This window comes from Schistocerca serialis, chromosome 5 (assembly GCF_023864345.2).
Source record: "Schistocerca serialis cubense isolate TAMUIC-IGC-003099 chromosome 5, iqSchSeri2.2, whole genome shotgun sequence".
NCBI classification, from domain to species: Eukaryota; Metazoa; Arthropoda; class Insecta; order Orthoptera; family Acrididae; genus Schistocerca; species Schistocerca serialis.
The window spans coordinates 60,761,489-60,780,084 of NC_064642.1; the positions used below are offsets into that span (position 1 = coordinate 60,761,489).

At 40.2% G+C, this 18,596-nt stretch overlaps 1 protein-coding gene across 1 annotated transcript in view; it reads left to right on the forward strand.

Moving 5' to 3' along the window:
* LOC126481380 (zinc finger protein 182-like) overlaps window positions 1–18,596 on the forward strand; it is a 152,605-nt gene that overhangs the window by 46,722 nt on the left and 87,287 nt on the right. The window contains exon 2 of the mRNA XM_050105093.1: window positions 4,156–4,400. Coding sequence (XP_049961050.1) covers window positions 4,156–4,400 — 245 coding nt within the window. The remainder of the gene's footprint in view (window positions 1–4,155; window positions 4,401–18,596) is intronic.

The window sequence follows — 18,596 nt, forward strand, 5'->3', positions numbered from 1 at the left end:
TGATTTCAATTTCGAGTAGATAATATGTATGTGATACCATTACAGCAATCAAAATTAGCTGTAGACAAAAAACTAAGTAAAAGAAAGGAAGAAAATATATCGAGTTATGTTAATTGTGAGCATGTAGCAGTTGTTTTCATGAAGAAACTGTAAACTCACCAGCCAAAATATTCGTCAGCTGCTTTAAACAGTGCACTGGTCACTTGAGAGTGCTGCAGGTAGTTTGGAAGTGCTGCAGGTAGTTTGGAGCTGAACTGCTACCGGGCCTCCACCGCTGACAGTGTGCTTATGCTAGTTGACTGTATGGAATCATTGCAGCAAGGTGGGTTAAACAAACTTTGAGACTTGACAGAAAAGAGCTGTTTTGCAATTTTGTCATATGATGACATGTTTGGAGACCGTGGCTGCTATTTCAAGACAAATTTTGATGGTGTTGAGACAGCAACCAGCCACAAATTTATTTTCAGTTCCTTTATGCAAGTGGTATCGTTACCAGTTTCGAATTGTTATGATTCATCTTCAGACAGTTCTTGCTTTCATTACAACGTGTTTCTTTCACCGATTAATTGTCATGAAACCATAGAAGCCTTGAAGGAGCAATTGATCAAAGAAGGGTTTCAGTCAATAGAAAGACCATTGCATAAGAGGAACTGTGAATTGATAGGATGAAAATGGTTGCTCATCATCACAGCTCATGTGTGGCCAGTTATCCTGAAGTATTTCCGTGATGTTCCTACATTTGCTTACCTGGGATTTGTGAAGACTCTGGACAGAATCATTCTCACTGACCACCTCACCTGCTAAATGTGACCAAAACTGCTGAAGTTCTAGAAATTTTACAGTGTTTGTTGTAGAAGACACCATTTTGAAGCACGGTGCATCCTGAGTGATGGTCTTTGGTAGTGGAAAGGTTTTCCAGTTGAAACTAGTATCAGAGGTAATTTTATGTAGTGATATCATCTATAGTATGGCAACCCCCTATCAACAACGAACAGCCTCACAGAACACTTTAATAAGGCAATAGCAGATACATTCTCAACATATACCAATGTCAGACGAGCGATGCTGCCTTTTGTACATTCGTATGTAATGCAGTGAAACAAGTTGCTACGGGCTTCACACTATTCTTTCTGCTGTGGTCTTTAGGTTTAAATGACATTAGATGCTCTGATCTCACCTTAACAGTGTGAAACTCAGGATGACTACATGAAATACCTCATCACATGGACTGAAGAAGTGAGACAGCTGGCTTACATATAGACCCTTGGTGCACAGGAGAGGGACTGAGAACCGTAGAATGCCAAGCACTGACTAATGAGATAGAGCCTGGGAGACTCGGTAGGATTTATATGCTTGTGTTGAATGTGGGACTACTGGAAAAGTTACTAAAGCACTATTTTGGGTTGTATCATAACTCTTTTGCATGTCAGACATCACACACGAACTTGAGTTATGACCTTTCGTTGAGACACAAATTGACGGTGGGGGCTTCCCATCCAAGGAAACTCTTTTTATCGATCGCAAAGCTTTGAGGAGAGATGATACAATTGTTGCTTGTCACAGTGAAGAGGATGTGACAACATGATCAGAATGTCAGGATTCGCCATCACTGCTGTGCAGAGAGCCATTGACAATATTTATATCTAGGGTACTGTAATTAGCTTCACTGAGAACTTCTGAAATGTCAGGTCACTGTTTCTCTGAGAGAGGGAGCAGTGATGAGCTGTACTGCAAGCAGTGTGGCGTAGCAGATACTGTCACTGGCTGACATGCTGTGGGTTTACAATTCAAAGTCAACCAACCTCAATTAATTGTTATTTAGTATTTACTATTTCTGAAAGATTAATGAAATTTCTTATGTTTACAGTATTTATATGTTCTGAAATATTTGATGATTATAAATAGCAGCACACTCCACCCTGGAGTTCAGTTCTGTTTCGTCTGTACGTTGACGTCAGTAATAAATGTGCTTCCAGCACGAAGTCTCGTAATTCATTGATGACTTTGCTTTCAGATTTGGAGTTTATTGTGGTTACAACGTGACAATATTTTACTATTGTTTTGTAAAAGTATATTTGTTCTCAAAGGACATTTTAATCATAGTATTCTGCTTGTGGCAGTAGCTCATAGCTTTCACTTTTCAAAATCATCTTTATACTTGATAATGATGCAATTTATATTTATCCTATAGATATTCATTGCCCCCATTTATATTCCACCTGTCTGTAGCCAATTTTTTTCTCAGACTTAATAATTCCAGTTGGTACGCAACAAATATAAATAACTCAAGTAGCTACAGATTATAAAACCTCTGTTCTTTTATAATAAATACCTGAGTACATCAGTACTTCTACCTTTTAATTTCATTGTGTGATCACTGAAGATGGCCTCTGCAGATTTAATGGATAAATTTTTCATTATTTCAGTTAAACTAGCAGAACTTGGAGTCTATTTCAGTGAATGGGGAGTTGTGGTATGTGTAATGATGATAAACTTAGAAGGAAGGACTGTAGAAGGGAAAGCAACTTGAAGACAGTGTTATAGAGATGGAAGAAGAAATGAATGAAGCTGTGTTGGGGGATGCAGTTCTGTGATAAGAATTTGATAGAGCACTGAAAGTCCTAAATTTGACCTGAGTACCTTGAATAAATGACATTCCTTCATAATTATTAAGTTTTTTGAGAGAAACAGCCATGATAGAATTGTTCCAACTGGTATGTAGAATATATGGGACAGGTTAAATACCCTCAGATTTCAAGAACAACATTCCAAATAAGGCAGGTGTTGATTTTGTGAATATTACTGAACAAACTGACAGTTTAATAAATCTTGGATGCAAAAATTAATCTATAAAAGAATGGAACAATTGGAAAAAGTTAACACGTGAAACAGGATTGTGGTGCATTTAATTATATACCGGACAAGTAGTAAGGGAACCAAGGAGAAATATGAAAAGGGCATTAAAGTTCAGGGAGGAGAAATAAAACCTTAATGGATTGCCAGTCACATTGTAGTTCTTTCAGAGAAAGTTAAGGACCTCTAAGATTAGTTAAAAGGAATAGAAATTGATTTGAAATGGTGTTACATGTTGTCAAATTAAGTCAGGTGGTGCAGAGGGAAATGAGACACTGAAAGTAATAGACAAGTTTTAGTATTTAGATAGCAAAGTAACTGAAACTGGCAGAAGTAAGGAGGACATGAAATTCATTCTTGCATTAGCAAGAAAATTCTCCTCCACCCCCCCCCCCCCCCCCCCCCAAAAAAACAAGTAATTGTCTTCCTTACATTGAAGTGAAATGTGGGCAGTAAACAACACAGAAAAAAAAGAATAGTTATTTCAAATGTGGTGCTACATTAGAACTGTTATGATAACATTGATAGATAAAGAGCTAGAATATCACACTGGACCCCCCTCCCCCCATGAAATCTTGGTTGTGATGACAGACTGATCTGTGCTGGGTTTGGTTGGAAGGTAGTAAAGTGATTTAGGGGTGACTAAGCCAACAAATGTAAATGCCAAATAAAGGTTTTGGTAACAGATTGACCTGTAGCGCTGTCTAATGTTTATGTTCGTGCCAAATGAACTTCAGTTTGCCATAGGTAATGCACTTTTTGCAATGAAAACTAAAACTGCAAGGTAAATTCAGAAAATGCATATCAGGTAGTGGAAAAGCCTGAAGATTATTTTGATACATAATCTGAAGATTATTTTGATACATAATGACATATCTTGCATGTAAATGACTACAAATGCTAGAGGGATCCGCTATGTGACTTTTACCAGATCAATTAACATTTTACCAAATGTTCTTTTAAAAGTACTCATTTTTGCACCACAAACGAAATAACTTATACACCATTATCTGAGTATAGCTTGTCATTATTTTCCCTGCATGATATTCATCATATCCTTTTTCAACTACCTTTTAAAATAAACTTAAAGTACTTTGATTATAACAATGATACTTTTGTGAACCATATAAGTTGTATAGTAACTACCAATATATGTGGAACCAAGGAGATTCACGTCTTAGATGTGTGTTCTTAGTCAAATAAATGTTTGTCTCAAACAAAATAATTATGAACTGGAACAAAAAAATAAATAAATAAATAAAAAAAAAACATCTGAAGTCACAATTTTATTTGTACTTGCAGGTGTCGCCAGTGGGTTGTCAACTGTGGGAGGGATGATCTACTGGAGAAGACTGCTGAGCAGCTGAGCAAATTTCTTTTATGTGCTGAGCACTTTGAACCACATTGGTTTCTTAACAAGTACAGGACAGCATTTATTCGTTCAGGCCAACCAGTTCCTACTATATTTTACAACAATCTTGCTGAGTTTGTTCCCAAATCAGTCAGAAAACTGTGTCAGCTCAGAACTGAGACATCTCATGTGTCAGGTAATTGTGAAACTTTGAAACAAAACTTTCAGTGTGAAATAAATGATTAAATAATATTAAAAGTTTAATTAGAATTTTGTGAGCTTCGTAAGTAAATTTACTGTATCCTATTTTACTGTGTGTTGAAAGTTATTTACAGCTTTCATTTCATGATCCCATATTGTCCATAGTTACTGCTGAAGTAAGTATCTATTTTCTGGTTACTTTTTTTGTAGAATAGCTGTTCTCAACACAAAGGTTACTAGCTGTGCTCTTATTGAATACATTTATGTCCTTGCCTTCCTCCAACTGTTGAACTGACTCCCTCGTCCAGTAATAGCATCATCAACAGTTTCAAGTGGTCTTTGAACTGTGAGACAACAGAGCCTTTTCCACAATAATGAATCTTTCCCAGAGGTTTTGACAGAAAAAATCCTAGGAATGACTGAGCAGGGTGTCTGCAGGCCATGAAAGTAATGACAAGGCCCTGAAATTGAGTGGGTGGTCGTGAGTTTTGTTTTGCTTGTCAGTCAGGAGTGGTTCTAGAACAGAGTAGGAAGTTGGGAGTAGCAGGCTAGTGCTACCCTCAAAAATGTTGTCTCTGCTATTTAAATTGCATTTTAAAGGTGTTAAGAACACTCAGAGCAAAATTGATTTCTTGCTACCCAAAACTTTTCCCATGCCGTATTTGTACTACTTGCGGTCTGTAACTTGCCATCTATAGAGTGGGGAGACTCGGGAAAGCGAACAGCTTTTCTTGCGAGAAGAGGTGGAGTGCAAGGGAGAATGTGCTCTGCCTCCATATACTTTAAGTATACAGTGCAGGCAATAAACACATGCTTGTACTTTGAGATTCCACATAAAAGTCATGAAAAATCATGAACTTGATCCTCTGAAAATCTGTAGACCTCCCTGCCTCAGTTCAGAGCTTGAGGACCTTTGGATTTGTTCTTATCCACTCAGCCTTACATTTTGATAAAACATCTAAACTTTTTTCATGACATCTTTTTTAATGGTTCATTTTTTTGCAATTAACTTGTTAGTGGGATGTTAGGAATTTCATGTTTTTTATTGTAATGGTGTCGTGTTTGTGTAGATTGCTATGCTGACACCATTGTTTCAGGATGGCCTCTTCTGCCCTCAGAACAATAGGTGTGGGAGGCTGTGGGGATGGAACTTTCAGTATGATGACGAGTGTGTAGTCCTGATTGCTAACTCATTAAAACATTCTTTGTTATTTGATGCTTTTCATACAGTAGTATGTGGCAGTGACCCAGGTGCTGAATGTGATGAGTGGTAGCGAGCGAGTCAGCCAAAGTGGCAGAGGGTGGAGATAGTGTGACAGCAATCAGCAACAACGGGTGCCTTGCTGAAGCTTGATGGGTGCCCATTTCACAGCATGGCAGACTTATGGCTAAACTGGCCCACTCTGCTCGTGGCCCGAGTAAGCTGGCAAGGAAATGCAGATGCACTGAGTCAAACTCGGGGACCCTCAAAGGCCGGCCAGAGTGGCTAGCGATAGCACCTGGTGAGAGACCTCACGTCACCAATACTGGTTAGATTCCCGGAACTGTCGAGGCTGGCCAACGGTTCATAGACAGGTTGCCTCACCAAGTTGGTGGTGCCAATTGAAGGTGCTGTAGCTGTTCGGCTTCACATCCTTCTGATGGCTGTTGCAGAGGCAGCACTGGACAAATGCATGGTGCCAATGGAATGAAACTGTGGGCTTAATTGGGGGCATATATACTTACCTGACTGGACCTGTTGTGATAGGGGTTCGGTTCACATCATGTAGCTGGGTATGAAGCGTAGCCTTAGGCCACTGCGTGTAGCAATCCAGCTCACCAGTACGGTAAACCACTGTGCTGCGGAATGCTATGTCAATATTATTGCCTTGCCCATCGGCAGATAGCTGTCCTTTACACCCCAGGGCTGGCTGCTGTGAGCTTCTCGAGACTGGTGCCACAACAATCCTCCTTCCTTGTGTAGCACACATTTCTGTCGCCAGGCGTGTATAGCACAACTCATTGCCAGTTCAGTACTGCCTGTGGTGTCGACCTGTTCATCTGCAGTGATTGTTTTTGCCAGCGCTGTTTTCTTCTTGCTTTGTTTTTTATGATGGCAAGTTAACAAAATGCAGCTATGAAATTTGTTGGTAAAAATGCTGCTGAACTGTTTTAATGTTGAAAACACCTTACCAAGATGATGCTACGGAAAAACTCAAGTATACTAGTGGCTTGCTCGATTTAAAAATGGCAACATGACAGTTGTTGATGTACCTCGTTCTGGAGGTCAGTCAACTGCCTTAATCGACGAAAATGTTGAAAAAATTGTAGAGCTAGTGCTTACAGACTGTCAGACCACCAATCAGACCTTTTATATGGAAGTTTTGAGAAGATTGCACACCAGTGTTCTTCTAAAAAGACCCAATTTGTGGCAGACAGGAGACCAATTCTTCCACCACAACAATGCACCTGCACACACAGCCATCTTTGTTAGACAGTTTTTGGCTAAAAAATAGCGTGGTTCCTCTGCCCCTCGTACCTTACTCACCTGACCTGGGTCCATGCGCATTTTTCTTATTTCCACGCATGAAAAGGGGCATAAAAGGACACTGATTTGACAATATTGAAAAAGTCAGGGAAAAAATAGGGGAGAAGGTATCAGCCATTTCTAAAGATAACTACAAAAAATCTATTGAGCAGTGGAAGTACCAGTGGGACAAATGTATTGGTTGTAATGGATAGTATTTTGAAGGGGATAAGGTTGTTCCGTAAGCAATTTGAAAATATATAACTGTTAAAGAATAATTCTTTTTATTTTTTTTTCCTCCTTGCACTTGATTCCATTTTATTTTATACTCTGTAGTTTGTGTCACTGAGTCTCCAGGCGAAATGCTTAGTCTGTGTTGTTGCTCACCCATTTGACAGCAGTATCAAGCCGTCTCATAGGGATAGAGTTTTAGGACTCTAGGAAGTGTTCTCCAATTATATCTTAGTCCTCCAATTATATCTTCGTACTCTTGTTTGCCCTATCAATATTTTACAGAAAATTACTGAATTGCATAGTCCCCACATTGTAGTTTATATATCAGTGTCCTTGGGAAAAAATGGCCAAGATAGTGAAAGTATGTACTTAACCAGTGTTTAAAATCTGAAGTGCTTCCTAAATGTATCCATGTGAAAATAAGTTCAAAATCCTGTGCTGCTATTACATTTAGTAAGCAAAGAAGTACACTTAAGACAATCTAAGAAATTTAGTAAATTGAAGGGCCAACAAGAACCCAATCCATCACAGTGCATAAATGGTGATTAAATTTTTAAAGAGAGTTGTTAATTTTACTTGCATTGTTTTAACCAATTGCAAGAATGAGATTTGACATAAGGGATAAAATACAATGTAAACCCCATTATGAAAGATCCGTGGTTAGGAATGTAATTGGCGACACTAAAATTGCCTTAGAATGGCCTAGTTACTGTATTTGGAATAGAATAGAACAACAGTTACAGCTGTGAAGATTACTGTTGCACTGCTAGCCTTAGGTAGAGGGACCAATACCTGCACAGACAAAGGAGCCAGACAGTTCACAAAATTAACAACAAACTATCTGAGAACTATACTTCACTTGTTATCCTTTCAACTCCAAATACACAATTTTTCATAGCTATCACGCGCTCCATTCTTGAATCTGACTGTACTGGGCATCAGTGCTTCGTAGTATTGCTACATAAGGAATTCTGTATTACATTGATATCAAACTGTAGCAGTTGTGTTGAGAGAAAGATGGTAATTATTATGTTTAATATAGTAGGCATGAAATGACAAGTTCTTTTTGCTGCTCGTAGAGGTTTTAGAGGAATGTCTAAGTGAAAACGAAAATGACAAGGGTTTTTATGACAATGCTTTTGATGATTTGTCATTCATTTGTAAACAATTTACATGAAATAAGTACGGAAATATTCCAGCCTGAAGAATTTCAAAAAATATCATAACATCTATTATCATCATAAACTTCACACAGCACAAGACCCAACAAGAATTTGATCTGTTAATATGCCAAGAAATTCTACATAGTCACAATAGCTAAAGAAGCTTTCCTGAGGGGGGACACTAAGACAGTATTTTTGATTTCCTGGGAGAGGGGGGGGGGGGGGGGGCTGTTTTTTTTATTTTTTATTAAAAAAAAAGAGAGAATCATTTCTTTCTCCAACCCACTAGTTACATCTCTAGTGAGGGGTTTAAGAACAAATAGACACATTTATGTGCTTCTAGAGAGCGGGACGTATCTATGACGGTAAGTATTCTTGTGTGGGGGTGCATCTATAATAGGAAGTATCCCAGAGTGGGGGTGCAAACATCCTAAACTTCAATGATCCATTATGTCATATTGCTTGATTTGATAACGCCATTATGAATGACATGATGGCATTTGTCATGTTATACAATGTGATCTCATGTACCATGTTACTTGACCGGACACAATGCATTAGATTCCTCCAGACTTAGTCCACAAACAGATTTCCTGTGCCATTTCACCACACATTCCCAATCTTCCCACCACCCAGAAGAACCAGCTTCAAATAAGTGCCCCATTCATCCCACAATACCACCTCGGAATGGAGCAACTGAACCATCTCCTTTGTCAGGGCTTTGATTACCTATCATCATGCTCTGAAATGAGGAAAATCTGAAAGTTCTCTCCACCTCCCCTAAAGTGGTGTTCCATTGCCCGCACAACATACATAACATCCTAGGCTATCCCTGTGCTACTTCCAATACCAACGTGCTGTGGAAGGTCCAGGCGCAAGGCTTGCCCAGTCCACTCACCCAGCACTTTCTTTACCAACCCTGTCACAAGCTATCCTACTTCGTCAGAGTCTGGGCCACCTGAGAAAGCAGCCATGTCATATACCATCTCTATTGCAATCATTGCACAGTTTTTTTATGTTGGTATGATGACCAACCAGCTGTCCATCAGGATGAATGGCCATTGCCAAACTCTGCCCAAGAGCAAGGTTGACCACTCTGTGGTTAGTGTATAGATGAACGTAATACACTTCATTTCAGTGGCTGCTTCACAACACGGGCCATCTGGATCCTCTCCTCCACCATCAGCTTTTCTGCACCCGGACCCTACCTAGCTGACCTCTTCAATGTACCACATCCTCCAAAACACCCTCCCAAACACCCCACAAAATCCAAAACCCAGAACACAGTGATTAGCCTCTCCACCAACAGCCTCAGTCCCACAGAATTTTCAGTCCTGTCTGAAAGCCTGACCTTCGGCCCCACCTCAAAATTTAACAGTAATGACTTCTCAGAGACCTTCTCTCGTTCTTGCGATCCCTATAATGCAAACACTTCTTTCCCACCAACCTCTCCTACCAAAGCCAACCAACCCCAACATGGAACCTTGCCTCTTCCAGTTCATACCACCACCCAACCATATCGTCCACTCCCCGCCCCCCCCCCCCTTCCACTCCCACCTAACCATCAACTAGTCAGTTACCAGGAATTCCTGACCTCCATGCTGGTCTCAGCTTCCTTCCCCAGATCTCTTCCGAAGGAAGCTAACCTTTTGGCAGAAGAAAAGACAGCCATACACAACCTGAAAAAACATCCAGACTTAATCATCATCATCATCCTGCAGAGAAAGGCTCCACTACTGTTATGACGAGTCGCAGTGACTACCTGACGGAAGCCCTCTGCCAACTACCTCACTCCTCCACCTACAAGCTCTGCAGAGTGATCCCATTCTGTAAGTCCCAACGTAACCTCGAATCCCCGCTGAAATCCATAGGTCCTTTCCAGAATCCTCACCTGAGTCCATCTCCCTCCTCACCCTAACACCCCTGCACACCCGCCTTCCACATGCTCCCCAAAATTCACAAACCCAACAATCCTGGATGCCCAATTGTAGCTGGCTGTTGCACTCCCACTGAAAGAATTTCTGCTGTTATTGACTAGCACCTCCAACCAAGGATCAAGGATAATAACCACCTCCTTCACTGACTTCACCATCCCTACTTCTATATCTCTGGGATTCTTACTTATCACTGTTGATGCAACTTCCCTAGACACCAACATCCCTCATGGCCAGGACCTTGCCGCTATTGAACACTGCCTCTCCCAGCACCCATCAAACTCCACACCCACCACCTCATTCCTTATACACCTTACTAACTATACTTTGACACACAACTACTTATCCTTTATAGGGAAGACTTACAAACAACTCTGCAGCACAACTGTGGGCTCGCGCATGGCACACTCCTATGCTAACCTCTTTGTGGGCTTTCCCATACTTTCAAAACCCCCAACATCTGGTTCATTGACAACATGATCTGGATTCAATGCCAAGAGATCCTATCCTCATTCCTTCACAGTCACAACACCTTGATTCCCATTTGCTTCACCTGGTGGTCCTAAATGCAATGTGCCAACTTCCTGGACAATGACATCCATCTCTCTGATGGCTCCGTGCTCACCTCTGTCCTCATTAAATCTACTGACCATAAACTATAACTGCATTTTGATAGCAGCTATCCTTTCCACACCAAAAATCCCTCCCCTATTGTCTAGCCACCTGTGGACAATGTATCTACAGTGATGCGGAGGGCGTCACGAAGGCCTTCACAGACAGGCAGAACACCCCCCCCCCCCCTCCCCTAAATGTAGCCCACAAACAAGATTTCCCTTGTCGTATCCTCAAACATCCTCACTCCTCCCACAACCCCCAAGAATCAGCTACAGAGGAGTGTCCTCCTCACCACTCAATATCACCTTGCACTGAAACAACTGAACCATTTCCTTTGCCACCACTTTCTCATCCTGCCCTGAAATGAGGGACATCCTATCAGAGATCCTTTGCACCCCTCCTGGAGTCATGTTCTGTCCCACCCAATGTACGCAACATACTAGTCCATTCTTGTGCCACTGCCATTCCCACTCCCAACTCCAACCCAGACAAAGATCCAAGAGCTGCCCAATCCACACACATAGTACCTGGTGCTCCAGTCCTGTCACCGGCTTACCCTACCAAATCAGAGGCTGAGCCACCTGTGAAAGCAGCTACCGTATTTACTCGAATCTAAGCCACACATGAGAAATGAGACTCGAAATCAAGGAAAAAAAAATTCCCAAATCTAAGCCGCACCTGAAATTCGAGACTCGAAATTCAAGGGGAGAGAAAAGTTTTAGGCCGCACCTCCAAATCGAAACAAAGTTGGTCCATTGTAATATGAGACACAATTTAGGTCGAATGAATGGCGATACAGCTACAGTTGTTTCGTTAGAGTCGTAAGCTTAGCAGTTAAGCTTTACCAGGTATCCATTGCTATGCGTCAGGCGCTCTGTCCGTATTTATACGAGTACCCTTCCTTTTTCACGTGCTTCGTCTGGTTTGAATTGATTGCTCATTTTTCTTCGATCTGATAAGTGTCGTTCTTTTTGTTGTAGGTGTTTACGTCACTCTAAGCTGAAAATGCATTATTGTATTGTGTCATACATTGTTTGTCACATTCTGATAGTGACTGTTTACGGCCTGTTGCCGTTCGCGGCATGGCTTGCTTTTGTGCGCGCTACCGCCACTTACAATTAAAAAAAAGAAATAGAGAGAAATCGTCTCATTAGCAAAACAATGGCAAGAGACTGCTATTTGTTGTTACTTACACTGCTGCTTTCTTTGATAATGATCAGCAATAACTAAATAATAGACTGCGTATGATAGAAGATGTTCTGAACGAGAGTTTAGCGAAAATTTTTCTTCGTTTGAAAATCTTTGCAGACGCCTCTTTAGTACCTTACATTCTGCACAGAAATTAGGGTCATCTTAGATTTAAAAATCTAATCAATTGCCATGCTTCATTTCTGACTGTATCACTATTAGGCATAAGAATAATACTGATATAAACATGACAAGATATGTATATTCTTCCACGTTTGCTGTTGTCTCACTCTAGTTTCGTAGTTTATTAGGCAGACAGGATTTAAATGAGATAGCAGCAAACACGAAAGAATACATGGCAAAATGTTTATATTCGTATTATTCTTATGGTGAAAGGAATATTGCATGTGATTCACAATTCAAAAAGTTCCTATTAGCAACCATCTCTTCTCACAGGTAGGAAAATTTCAGAATGTAGAGTTGGCCATATTAACAAACATCCCAAACAGTCTTGTCATTCGGATTTTCGTAGTACATTGAAATGCTGCTACATTCGAAGATGAACAATACGGAATTTGTATTTACTTCGTTGGATAATGTATGAAAATGCAGTGGTCGAAACTCGGGGCGGAGAAAAAAAGCTCGTCTTCCACCTTTTTTTAAATTTATTTACTGACCCAGAGGTTTTGCCGCCAGTATTTATTATTGTGCCTGCAAAACATGCCTGTGTAGCGCTACATATATTCGATGGCTGAAGTTAGTTATGGCGGTACCTACCAACATTTTTCAGAACTTCTGCTTACTTTGCACTCTATTCTAAGCCGCAGGCGGGTTTTTTAATTACAAAAAGCGGAAAAAAAGTGCGGCTTAGATTCGAGTAAATACGGTATGTCATGTGCCATCTCTACTGCAAACATTGCACAACCTTTTATGTTGGTGTGACTACCAACTAGTAGTCCACTGGAATGAATGGCCATTGCCAAACTGTTGTCACGAACGAAGTTGACCACCTGGTGGCACAAAGTGCAGATAAGCACCACATGTTCAATTTCAGTGCATGCTTCACAGCCTGAGCCATCTGGGTCCTTTCATTTACCACCAGCTTCTCTAAACTATGCAGATGGGAGTTGTCCGTACAACAGATACTCTGCCCCGATAATCATCCTAGACTCAATCTCAGGTAACCCACTGTCTCTATACCCTCCACCCAACAGTTATTCCTTTCTCAGTCCTGACTCCCTCCCAATTCACATCCTTAGGTCACCTTCAGCGTGTGCCGCTTCCCACCAGCCACTACAATCTTGCCAGCTCATGTACCTACCATCCCTCCCTCCTGAATTCCTAGCCTGCATACCAGCTGCCTCCCTGTGAGCCATTAGCCTCCCACCCCCAGTCTCTCTCCCTGTCTCCTGCATCTCTCTCCCTCCACCCACCCCACCAACATTGCAACCAGTCCACCCGCCACAAAAGAACATTGGTACTGTCAGTTTAACAGGCTCCCTGTAGGGGCATAGTTGTGTGTGTGTGTGTGTGTGTGTGTGTGGGGGGGGGAGTCGTCTTTTTTACTCTAGCTCATCTTGTGTTGTGCCTATAGACAATTCAGTGCTCTCACTTTTCAGTGAGTGACCTCCTTTAATCCTAAAATATTTATTTTCTACAGGAACTTTCCTGCAACACGAAAATATGTTCTGGCATATTACTCCCTTCTGCCACTGGTAGGTTCATAGATGGCAAAGTTAGCCAAGCAAGTTTCCTCTACCACAGTATGACATAGAAATGGAGTGGTGGTGCTGGGGTTTACAGTCCAATGAACAAAGTTTCATGCTTTTATTACACACAAATATTTAAAGGAAACCCAAGAGGTGAACCCGCAGTTAGCCTTACAAGAAAATCGATACACACAATTTTTTTAATACAAGTTTTTAGATCAATGAGCAAGGAAGGAAAATTTGAATTCAAACTTTCATTCCCCATTTACCTTTAAGAAACAACTAATATTAAGGCAGCAGCTAATGAACCAACTTTACAAATGTACTTGGAATCAACCAAAACAACTTTCAAAATATATACTGGGTTCACATTCCTGCATTTAGTATACACAATTTTAAAAGGGCCCACAGATAATCTTCAATAAAAACAAATTCAGTCAACTAACATAGCAGACAGAAATCTCACAAATCTCACTGGCAATTAACATGAAATCAGCATGACATAAGTGCACTTGAAATAAACCAAAACAACTTTCAAATGATGTACTGGGTTCACCTTCCTGCAACTAGAATAAACAATTTTAAAACGTCCACAGATAACCTTTACATAAGGAACGAACCCGATTAATTAACATGGCAGACAGAAATCACACAGATCTCACCAGCAACTAACATGAAAGATTTACATTTACGCACATAGTTCACCGTCCTGTATTCCAGAACAAATCATATTAAAATGACCACATTACGCAATAGACACATCAGTTACTACTTTGAATTGATAGCTCACACTTTAACGTTACCCACATACAGCCCTCATTCCAAGATGTGAATGACACCTTTTTCAACAACAATCAAATAAATAACAGGGTACATAGTACTCAACAAAGTGTTATAAATATTGTTCTTGTCAAGACAAGCACACGCATCGAAAACCACACGGAGTCAATAACCACGATGCACACCAGTAACGTACTTCACGACAACCAAGTCACTCAATCGTGTGAACTGTAAAAGTACTTTTACCAGCTGTAACAGCCACACAAATCCACACAGGCTAACAGTTTCAAACAGCCATCTTGACCAACATCACCTTTTTCTATGTGGCTGTTTAAAGTTGTTGAGAGTTCACAGTTCAGCGAATGGCGATATGCAGCAGTTCCAGCGAGCCTCTTCATAAAGTTCTTCATGCTCTCTCAATCCAACAGTGGCATGGAACCTCTGGTTGACCAAATATTGACCAGTCCATCGGATCCTCAAAGCAAAGACTGCAACCACTCTTCATCAGCCGTCTCTGTCCCAGCAAGAAGTTTTGTCGCCCCATTCCAGAAGGTTCTACCTACATGCTGTGAGCAGCACAGGCATGACCGATCCTAGAGCGCCCTCTCAGTCATTGTGGCCGACAGATGCACCACTCGGCAGGAATTCAAAGTGGCGGTTGCTGGCGCCGGAATTGAGTTGTCACACACAGAAATGTTTGTGTCGGTTTCAATTAACAGATCTTCATTAACAACAAGTCTATCTTCAGAAGTGATTTTTTTCTGCTGTACTGTCCAAAAAAAGTTTTGTTTCTGTGAGTTTATTGCTAATCTGTTCATTACTAACCTTTATGGGGGATTCAGTTCCTCCCAGTCTAGATTCTATTTCTTTCAATTTTGAGCTAAGTGTTTAGCATTACTTTTTATTTCACTTCTTATTGCAGATTCTAAAACTCCCAATTTCCTTAATATCAGGCCTAAAATTTCACGTTGATTTGGTTTTTTGTCCAGAGATATAGCATCTGAATATTCAAAAGCATCTTGGCTTGCATCTACAATCTTCACACCCACTGCTCTACTTTCTGCTTCATTATTTTTAGTCATCTTCGTGTGATTGTAAAGTACTTCACCCCAAAATATTATAATTTTAATAATTCTAGAATACTTAGCTTGACATTTCCTCTGTGGTCTTGTTCGAAGGTCTTCAGTCTGCCCCTCTCGCTCCCCTCCCTCCTCCCCTCCCATGCCACCCCTCATAATCTGTGTATGCATGAAGTTCTTTTGCAGCTTCCAAATCAATGTTCCTTCAGCATTCAGATTCCATGTTTCTTCATGGCATTTTGTGTACATAATTTTAATGAAATTGAAATTTCTTTCATGTCATTTCCCTGTAATAGAAAAACTATTTATACTCCAGCCAAAACAGTCTGTAATCCTGGACGGGCCTCTGTGTATGATGCAGTACCCATGGGCTTAACCTTTAAACATAGTCTTGTAAACATTACTGGAAAAATTAACATTGTTTTGCAGCAATGTATGTTTAAATCCAAGAGATAATGCATCATATATAATCACATTAAAAGTTATGTTATGTTATTTGCATCATATAAATACTTGCTGCAAGAGTATAAACATTTTTATTGATGACAATCTATCATTCATACAGTAATATACAATTTCATTTACTGTCCTTACTTTTTAACTTGTAACTATACGCTTTTTCCCAAACCCCATCCACAGCTGCGATTTTTATTTTTTTTTTTTTCCTTAATTTGTATGTACCAAAAGGAGAACATTGTTTTATCACACTGTGTATTATGGAAGCTGCCATCTGAAATCTTACCTAACAACATCAATGTGCTCGGTAAAGACTTTTGTAGTGGTGAGTCTGTGGCTGATGTACATACCATGTACGGAAAATTTGACAGTGCATCCACCACTAACAGCCTCATATCACCCAAGAACAGACCAGTAAAATATAGTAAACTCTGTCTAGTGACTTTTGGAACAAGGAAGGGAGAGAATTTTTGACGGGACATTACTTGCTTAGAGAAACGAGGTTGCGGCCAAACCATCAATCCTCTAGTGAGAAATTATTGCCCTAATGGTATCCAAGCAGCATACCCATTGCCAATTTTATAGTCCCAATGGAATCATCATGCAATGGATTTTCATTTCAGTAGTTAACAATAACATAAACTGTATTATAGCCTATGACACAATGAAAAGTATTTTTCTAGTGCTGACTAAGAATGCATTGGAAGGCATTCTGGCCACACCTTATGTACTTACTTTGTTACTTTGTTGGATGTTCCTATGCAGTCGTCTGTGTTGTGATAAGCAATTTGCTGATGTTTTCGTAAATCACATCCCATGTGGAAACAAAATTTGAGTCTTACCTGAATCTTGCTGAGAAACCGTAGGTGATCCGCAAAGTGCATCTCGATTAGTATGCTGACTGGTGGTTTGGTAGTGAAATCGTATATAAAGATAATGTTGAAGGCTGAAATCTTTGATGTTTTCTTTCAGGCAGTTGTACTCTTGCACCAGGTAGTGCAGTTAGTTGTTTATGATCTGTTATTAAATCATTTCAAGAACTTTTTCTCAGTCTATGACAAATTTGAATGGGCTGTGATTTTAGGCAAATAGAATGAGTTTATGGATTTGTTGTGCATTATTTTATGGTATAACTGAACTGTTTTCATTTTGTGAAGTATCTGTAGCTATTATCAGTTGGTCTCCTTTTTGTGTTGTTGTTGTTGTTGTTGTTGTTGTCGTTGTTGTTGTGGTCTTCAGTCCAGAGACTGGTTTGATGCAGCTCTCCATGCTATTCTATCCTGTGCAAGCTTCTTCATCTCCCAGTACCTACTGCAGCCTACATCCTTCTGAATCTGTTTAGTGTATTCATCTCTTGGTCTCCCTCTACGATTTTTACCCTCCACGCTGCCCTCCAATACTAAATTGGTGATCCATTGATTCCTCAGAATATGTCCTACCAACCCATCCCTTCTTCTAGTCAAGTTGTGCCACAAATTTTTCTTCTCCTCAATTCTATTCAATACCTCCTCATTAGTTAGTTCAGCATTCTTCTGTAGCAACACATTTCGAAAGCTTCTATTACCTTCTTGTCTAAACTATTTATTGTCCACATTTCACTTCCATACATGGCTACACTCCATACACATACTTTCAGAAACGACTTCCTGATACGTAAATCTATACTCGATGTTACCAAATTTCTCTTCTGAAACGCTTTCCTTGACATTGCCAGTCTACATTTTACATCCTCTCTACTTCGACCATCATCAGTTATTTTGCTCCCCAAATAGCAACTCATTTACTACTTTAAGCGTCTCATTTCCTAATCTAATTCCCTCAGCATCACCCGATTTAATTCGACTACATCCCATTATCCTCCTTTTGCTTTTGTTGATGTTTATCTTATATCCTCCTTTCTAGACACTGTCCATTCCGTTCAGCTGCTCTTCCAAGTCCTTTGCCGTCTCTGACAGAATTACAATGTCATTGACGAACCTCAAAGTTTTTATTTCTTCTCCATGGATTTTAATTCCTACTCCGAATTTATCTTTTGTTTCCTTTACTGCTTGCTCAATATACAGATTGAATAACATCGGGGATAAGCTACAACCCTGTCTTACTCCCTTCCCAGCCACTGCTTCCCTTTCATGCCCCTCGATTCTTATAACTGCCATCTGGTTTCTGTACAAATAGTAAATAGCCTTTTGCTCCCTGTATTTTACCCCTGGTACCTTCAGAATTTGAAAGAGAGTATTCCAGTCAACACTGTCAAAAGCTTTCTCTATGTCTACAAATGCTAGAACGTAGGTTTGCTTTTCCTTAATCTATTTTCTAAGATAAGTCGTAGGGTCAGTATTGCCTCACATGTTCAAATGTTTCTACAGAATCCAAACTGATCTTCCGTGAGGTCAGCTTCTACCAGATTTTCCATTTGTCTGTAAAGAATTCGTGTTAGTATTTTGCAGCCGTGGCTCATTAAACTGATAGTTCGGTAATTTTCACGTCTGTCAATACCTGCTTTCTGTGGAATTGGAATTATTATATT